Genomic DNA, 8312 nt, shown 5'->3' on the forward strand with positions numbered 1-8312 from the left:
CAGGGTTTCTCTGTATAGCCCTGGCTGTCCTGGAACTCACTTTGTAGACCAGGCTGGCCTCAAACTCAGAAATCCGCCTGCCTCTGCCTCCCGAGTGTTGGGATTAAAGGTGTGCACCACCACGCCCGGCACAGTAAGCACTTTTAGCTCAAGTATCTCTCAAAACTATGGGGGGGTCGGGGTGGGGGGTGGAAACCAGTATAATGACCCTAAACTGGCAATCAGTCTTAACAGATGCCAAGTTTGCTAATTTTGATTCTTCTGTGTACCCTAAACACAGTAGGCTTTTCAAAGTAAATCCCAGATTCTAAAGTGTGAAAAAATCCAAATGTACTATCACACCATGGTCTTACTGGCCTACAAGTGTATCACAGGTCTATGGTATACTTACTCAACATTTGAAGGCCTGGATTCTTGAACTATACAGTCTATTCAAATCTGCTGCCTTTCCAAGTCTATATCGATCTCTCAACTGATGCTGATGATGGTCCTCAAAACATATTCTGAGCGGCAGAGATCTAGATGACTGGCCACAGGGCTAATATTACTATTTTCATGGGGTTCCTAGGGGCAGAGCTAAAAGAAGAGCCATGGGCTTGAAGTACCACAGTATGAGAGGAAGGGTAGACGAGGAAACTAATGGTCACTCTTCTTTTTTTTTTTTTTTTTCTTTCTCTCTCTGAGATAGGTCTTGAAAGAATGAATAGAGACAAAGAAGAAATATGCATGACAGATGATTAAAGAATTAATAAAACAGATATTACCTTTGGTGCTGGGAAGGTTATATGCAATAGCTATCTTCTTATGTTGAAATTCCTTTAACTTTACAATATTATCTGTGAGTAGGTATCTTTTAGCTAAAAGTTAGAAAAAGAAAATAAAGTCATTTTGATTGCTTCCTCCTCCCCACCCCACCCCACCCAGCAAATAAGAGCATGGCTGCCTCTAAAATGATCTATCCAAATAGGTACAAATATTATATATCCCTGGTGGAGAAGCAAACATCCCCAGTCAAGTACTGAATGCAAGTCTTATTTTTGAAAGAGGTAGGGATTGATGGAGTGTGAAGACTGGTTGACAAGATGAGCTATGAAGAACAAATAAGCATTTGCTATCTAGTCAGGGGCTAGCAATGCAGACAGACAGACAGACAGACAGACACACACACACACACACACACACTTTTGCTTGGTTTATTTTGGGAGAAACACGAAATATTGGGAAAAGCTACACCATGCCTTCCAGTTTTGAAACTTCTGCACTGAAGATAGCCTTTCAGATCTGGACTCAGTAACCCTAAATCAGAAATCACTGACCACAGCTCAGCAAGTATGGAACGTGTCCTTTTGCATCTTTGGCTGTGCATGAGATAAAACCAGATGAACCGTGCACTGAGATCTGACACAGTAAGGTAGTGACAACAAATAGCTGTTTATGAAAAGGCCGTCCTGTGACGCTGTCAGACCTGGGTCTTTTGTTCAAATACAGCTTCTGCCAGCTCCCTGTGACCTTGGGCAAGTGACAACTTGGTCTACTTCCTATTCTGTAAATGAAGAGGGGTACCTGTGTGATATATACATATATCACACTAGAACGTTAAATCATTTTATTATCAATAGCAGTCACGCGTTTAATACTTTCGGAAAGGCGGTAAGGAATAATCTGGGGGATGAGGACGCCTGCCTCGAGACTTTTAGAACGTAAGCAGCACAGCTTGGCTTCCCATCACTTATTAAACTCCGTACCAAAACCTTGTAGCAAAGGAAACCCGACGAGTGAGGAATGTTCTCGAAGAGCAACCTGGAGCTTTGCGAGTGCAGCCCTTTGCTTCCCGGGCACCGAGCGGAGGGGTTCACTGCCCCGAAGCAAACCGGGCTGCTCACGCTAAACGGGAAGGGCGCACCAGCCTCCTCCAGAGAGGGAGGCCGCGGCGGGCTCACGCTCCCTTCTCTCCCACCCTCCCTCCTTCCAGGCGTGCGGCCGCCCGTACCTCCGAGAGGGCAGCGGCAGCAGGCGGAGCCCGAGCCCGTCACCCCGGGATGCAGCGAAGGACGCGGCGCCCGCAGGCGTTCCAGGGGCCGAAACACCGTAGCCATGTTGTTCCGGGCCGGGCCGCACCATCTGCGGGACCCCGGCAGGGGGGACCGCCCGAGGTGGCCGGACCACTTCCGGCGGAGGCGGGCTCTGGGCCTGGTCTCCCCGCGCCCGCCTTCCACTTGGTCCGCTCCATGATGGCGGCCCCCATGGCGCGGTGTGCGATGCTCCTGGCTCGGCGTCCGGCCGCGTCTCGCCTCTGCCTCGCAGGTTGGTGGCTGCTGCCTTGGAGCTGCAGCTCCATCAGGCCTCCCAGCACGCTGTTTATTGAAGGAAGGGAGCGATGGGCTTCCAGGAAGAGCCTAAGTGCTTCTGGGAGCCGGTTGCTAGAGAAGCCGTTGAGGGTATTGGTAGCCCAGAAAGGAAAAACAATTCCTCTCCTTTAAGGCTAGTACCCGCCATCCCAAACTTTTGAAAAGTAGGGCAAGGCTGTGGCATGAGGTTCTGCGTATGTCTTGCAAGTTTAATGTGTTAAATTAGTAGACTTGTTGGTGATCGTGAAAAACCCGAATATGTTCACTCAGTGGGCTAGAACAGTTTTCTTCCCCTGAGATTCCTTTGCAGGGTCATCAGGTAAAAGTTTTCCCTCACTGCCTCGTACTTGATGACCCGAACCCTTGGTCTTCATCTCCTGAAAGAATTTTTCAATACTAGCCTCACTTTACGCGGTGACCTTGGTCACAGCATCTGCCTGACATTTCTTTTTGGGTTACAGTTTTCCACCAGTAGGTAAACAAGCAGAGCGATTTGATGTCTTGAGTTGATTCACACATCACTCAAAGCCTTTTTAGGGTACCCAGTGGTGAAAATACGTTTTAAAGTATTTGCAAAAGCCAACTTTGTAGTGGTTACAACCTCGTAATCCTTAAAGATGTGCCAGATTACAGGAGTGAACGAACGAGCCACACTTGGATCTTTCCATTGCTGCTTGTTTGCAATCGGACTCCCTTAACACCAAGTACAAAAAGAGAAGCAATGCTCATTTGCTCTCACTCCTAAGTGTACAGCCATTTAAAAACTCCACAGTTGGCCTCAAGAGTTTTCTAAAGATAAAGTGTTTGAACTGCCTGGCAAGAATGCTACATATCACATATTTGACAAATTGATATGAACGATATTTGGCATTTAAATAAGAATATTCTGTAGAGCTACTTAGCATATTTCATTGTGATGGATAGTAAATTCTTTGAAGTCTAATAAGACCCACTCTAGTAGATACAGGAGAGTAAGTTGGTTTTCCTTTGTTATTATTTCTTTTCCTTTGTTATAATGGCTGAGGCAACTATTGTAACAAAGGAAAAGAGATTACATAGAGCAACTTGAGAGAACCTTTACTTTGGCAGTTTGATTTCAGTTTGTAAGCTATCCCAATGTGGTAGCTATTTTAAGTTGAAGATAAATAAGATTAAGAACTAAGTTTCCTAGTGGCAGTTGATGTTTTATGTGTTCAGTGCATCTATGTAGCTGGTGGCTTTTGTCTTGGACAACTTAGAATGTAACATTTTTATTTCTACAGAAAGTTTTTTGGACACTGCATTAGACCACAGATGGAGGCTATAGGAAGGCAATATAAGTACATCCATGTATAAATACCCTCATTCAAGTACCCAGCTTATACAAATTCATGACAGATCAGTCAGATATGCAACACTTTGAGACTTCTAAATAATCTACTTAAAATAGGATGAAAGAATACAGCCCAAATGATTGAAAAAAGATAGAAGAAAAATGACCTGAGATAGAGCAACAACAGCAGGTACGAAGAAAGGACAGGGAAGGAAGCTTAATGGGTACCATAATTCGTAAACAAAGACATTAGTAAGCCTTAACTACCATGTTGATAGGCGGTATCCCTCCTTTTGTGTATGATGAAAAAGATTCAGAGGTGTATGATCTGCCCAATCTTCATAGCATTTATTATTGGCAATACAAGGGCTAAAAGTTAAATTGTGCTGCTAAAGCTTGTCTATTTCCACAGTCACATTATTTCCTTATTTTAAAAACAAACAAACAAAACACTTGGAGACATTTTGGATGACATGTGCAGAGAGGCTGAGCCCTAAGCCTGTAAACCCGAAGCCTGCCTCTTCTTACTCATTCAGTGTGTTTTTGAGCACTTTGAATGTTGTTACTGGGTTACTTGTCAGATAAACAGAATCTCCCTGCACTCTAGGCTGACAGAGAGACTATCCGCATTTTAATGAGATTCATACGCAGAGTAAAGTTTGAGAGTCTGATCTTAGATCTTCCACTTTGTTGTGGTCCATCTCCTTTCATCTTTTGCCCCTGGCTGTAGAAATTCTTTGTTGTAACATTATTAGACAGAACTTCAGTTTGTGTGCAGTGATGGAAAACCTTTGCTCTTTACGACATACACAGAGCATCATAGAAAGATGAGTGTGCTGTTTTACTCAAAAGAAAGTGTGTGTGTATGCTTGCATGCACGTGCTTTTATGACTGCATGTATGTAGAGGCTAGAAATCAAAGTAGGTGTCATCCCCAGTCACTCTTCACTGACATAAAACTCAGGTTGTAATCCTTGTGTGCTCCGTTATGATCGCTGGGTATCTGCCTTTTATTGTAGAGTTCTTTCCCTTCACATGCCGTACAGCTCACTGAAAGTACTCAGTTCTGTGACTTTCAGCGTTGTGCCGGCATCTTTCCAACCAACTCAGGATGTTTCTATCACACTCTTATTTCTTGTTGCTAGTCACTCTTACTCCCTCAGTCCCTGTTCCCAGTTCTAAGTGACATGTGGCCTGCTTCCTCTCTTTAGATTCCTCTATTCTGATGTTTCACTTTAGTGGGACATAATTTGAGGCTGGTATCTTTCACTTAATGTAATGTTTTCAGGATTCTTAATTTTTTTTAAAGGTTTATTTATTTATACAGGAGTACACTGTCTTCAGACACACCAGAAGAGGGCATCAGATCCCATCACAGGTCATTGTGGGCCACCATGTGGTTGCTGGGAATTGAACTCAGAACCTTCAGAAGAGCAGTCAGTGCTCTTAACCACTGAGCCATCTCTCCAGCCCAGGATTCTTATTTTTAAATTGCTAAATAGTGTTTCATTACAATGATATACCAAGTCTTGGTATAAACTCTTTGCTTTATGCAAAATACTGATAAATATGCTAATCCAAGTCAAATGGAAATATTTTCAGGATTGATAACTGTAACTCATCCAGTTAATAACTTAGCATAGTTTGATAGACTATTTGGGATCTAAGAAGGGCTTTAGGGCTCTGAAGAGCTGGGCTGTAACTTAATAGTATAAATGACTTTCAGTCTTAACATTAGAAGATGAGAAGAACCAGCATGTCCACCTGTAAAACTGTGGCGGAGCTTTTCAGACTTTTCTGTGTTTTCCTGTGAACTCTGCGGTAGTCGATACAGTATCCCATTTGAATTTTAAAAATGCGCAAGCTGGTAGTTGGAAATACAACAGAAGTTGTGTTCTGTAAAGAAGATCTGTGAAACACGCCTGTTGAGCTGATTGTCTTTCCTTCAGGTAAAAGATGCCTGCTTTCTGCAGCGTACGTGGACAGCCACCAGTGGGAAGCAAGAGAGAAGGAGCAATGCCACCTGGGTAGGTCCTGCCATACACTGTTGTTTGTAGTCACTCTACATACCTGGAGTCATACGCTCACATGACGCATGCATGTCATGTCATGTCATGAGATACCTCTATGGTGGCGCTGCTCACAGAAGTGCATTTCAAAGGAGTTATGCCCACACATGGAGGATCATCATTGCTGCCCCTGCGTTCCAGAAACTGTCTTTGTTGTCTGCCTTGGTGGTTGCACTGTTGAGGCTATGTAAACAGTTCCTTCTTGCTTTTTGTTCACTGCACTGTAGTTCCCATGCAGCTTGCCTCTGGTTTACAGTATCGTTGCCAGGTGACAGGTTTGGAAGCAAATTTGCAATCTCATGGAAGCCATGGAAAGACAGTGAGTGTCTTCCCAGCAGTAAGCTCAGAGAACCCTCTGTTTCCGTGGTTCCTTGTTTCATAGCTCACAGATAGCAAGCAGCCTTCCCTGTTTAAATTACCAAGGCCTAAAAGAAGTAAGTCACTGACCCCACAAGCACATTTCCAAATGTGTAAGCACTGTCCTGACACTGCAGAGGGAATAGGTGGGCGATGGGCAGCGAGACGCTAGCGCTGTGCTCAGGAATCCCTGTGCTGACCCAGCACATCCCACCAGCCCCTCCATGGGCCACTCTGTGCTTGTGTTAGACAAGAACAAAGTCCTCCCTGTGATGGAGTCTTCTAGGAAAGCAGGACGTAGCTGACAGTTGCAGGTACCTTTAGGATGCTTCAGGGTGATCATGGTCTCCTTTGATTGAGAATGCGAGTTGCAGAGCTGGCCAGCAGCTCTGGAATGCGTGTGTGTACAGCAGGTCTGGAGTGCATGTGTGTACAGCAGGTCTAGAATGTGTGTGTACAGCAGCTCTGGAATGCATGTGTGTTCAGCAGCTCTGGAATGTGTGTGTGTACAACAGCTCTGGAATGCATGTATGTACAGCAGGTCTGGAATTTGTATGTGTACAGCAGCTCTGGAATGCATGTGTGTACAGCAGCTTTGGAATGCATGTGTGTACAGCAGCTCTGGAATGCTTGTGTGTACAGCAGGTCTGGAATGTGTGTGTGTACAGCAGCTCTGGAATGCATGTATGTACAGCAGGTCTGGAATTTGTATGTGTACAGCAGCTCTGGAATGCATGTGTGTACAGCAGGTCTGGAATGCGTGTGTGTACAGCAGGTCTGGAATGTGTGTGTGTACAGCAGCTCTGGAATGTGTGTGTACAGCAGCTCTGGAATGCGTGTGTGTACAGCAGCTCTGGAATGTGTGTGTGTACAGCAGCTCTGGAATGTGTGTGTACAGCAGCTCTGGAATGTGTGTGTGTACAGCAGCTCTGGAATGTGTGTGTACAGCAGCTCTGGAACGTGTGTGTGTACAGCAGCTCTGGAATGTGTGTGTACAGCAGCTCTGGAATGTGTGTGNTGTGTGTACAGCAGCTCTGGAATGTGTGTGTACAGCAGCTCTGGAATGTGTGTGTACAGCAGCTCTGGAATGCATGTGTGTACAGCAGCTCTGGAATGTGTGTGTACAGCAGCTCTGGAATGTGTGTGCACAGCAGCTCTGGAACGTGTGTGGCCAGGGCCAGTCAAAGCAGAGCTGGGCAGGTTCTGAAGGGGTGTGATCAAGCCCTCCACAGGGAACTTAGTCTGACTCTCGCTTTTCAGGATTGGCACAGCCTTTAAATCCAACACTTTATAGTATCTGGAGATTAAATTCAAAGCTAATATACTTTCTTAGACATACTTTAAAATTTATATAGTTACCATGATATAAAAAAAAGAAACAAAACTAAAGTAATGTGGTGTATGGGAGTAGTTTGAAATGTAATGAAGTGTTTAGGCATCACTGAGGGTTTGGAAGTCACCACGCCCTTTCATTTTCCATGCACAGCCACTGGCTCACAGGACAATGGGCATGGGCACAGATGTACTGTACTGGCAAAATCAGATATCTCAAGTGTACCTGAGTGACATTTTTATTTTAAAAATCAACAAGTTTTTGGTAAAGGTCTGAGGAGCTCAAAGGTCTGTTTTCAGTCAATTTTTAATTAAAGAATGCATTAATGAAAAAAATAATCCAGCTTATTTTTAAGTATGCAAGAAGTACTTTGTATTTGTGTGTTAAAATAAAATTAGTATCATTAAGTAGAAACAGGGTTTAAAGCAGTAAAAATGTCTCACTGAACGTGGAGGTGAGCTGACCACCTCAAACCCAAGCAAGCTTCCCGCCTCGCCCCAGGAGTGGAGGGGAGGCCTGCACCGCTGTCCGGACCTCTGATTCGGGCGCTGGGACTCACGCTCAGGCTTTCACGCCTGAGCAGCAGGCGCTCTCACTCGCTGACCTGTACCAGAGCCCTGGGAGTCATCTTCAACTTCTCTGCCCTTGCCCATATTCACTTTTTGTTTTCATTTGGATGTATATTTGGATGTATTTGTTTTGTTTTTTTCTTTCTGGGGTGTGTGTGTGTGTGTGTGTGTGTGTGTGTGTGTGCGTGTGTGTGTGTAAAATCTATTATGTGCCTATCAGAGAGGCGCGCACATGCTGGGTTTTTTTTGTTTTTTTAGTATAGAATAGTTTATGCAGGGCATTGGGAGAGGAGTTGAGAGAGAGGCAGAGAGAGAGAGAGAGAGA

The 8312-nt window shown here is 44.7% G+C and overlaps 2 protein-coding genes across 3 annotated transcripts in view; one reads left to right on the forward strand and one right to left on the reverse strand.

Moving 5' to 3' along the window:
• The window catches only part of Ptcd2 (pentatricopeptide repeat domain 2), a 22441-nt gene extending 20331 nt beyond the window's left edge, over positions 1-2110 (reverse strand). Inside the window, exons 1-2 of the mRNA XM_021208632.1 lie at positions 1991-2110; positions 765-857 (exon numbers count right to left, since the gene is read on the reverse strand). Of these exons, the coding sequence (XP_021064291.1) occupies positions 765-857; positions 1991-2096 (199 nt within the window). The 5' untranslated portion in view covers positions 2097-2110. The remainder of the gene's footprint in view (positions 1-764; positions 858-1990) is intronic.
• Positions 2111-2229: 119 nt separating this feature from the next.
• Positions 2230-8312, forward strand: part of Mrps27 (mitochondrial ribosomal protein S27) — a 73704-nt gene continuing 67621 nt past the window's right edge. For both annotated transcript variants that reach the window (XM_021208641.2, XM_029544009.1), the window contains exons 1-2: positions 2230-2304; positions 5609-5686. In XM_021208641.2, the coding sequence (XP_021064300.1) occupies positions 2232-2304; positions 5609-5686 (151 nt within the window). In that variant the 5' untranslated portion in view covers positions 2230-2231. The remainder of the gene's footprint in view (positions 2305-5608; positions 5687-8312) is intronic.

The sequence above is a fragment of the Mus pahari genome, chromosome 11 (assembly GCF_900095145.1).
Source record: "Mus pahari chromosome 11, PAHARI_EIJ_v1.1, whole genome shotgun sequence".
NCBI classification, from domain to species: Eukaryota; Metazoa; Chordata; class Mammalia; order Rodentia; family Muridae; genus Mus; species Mus pahari.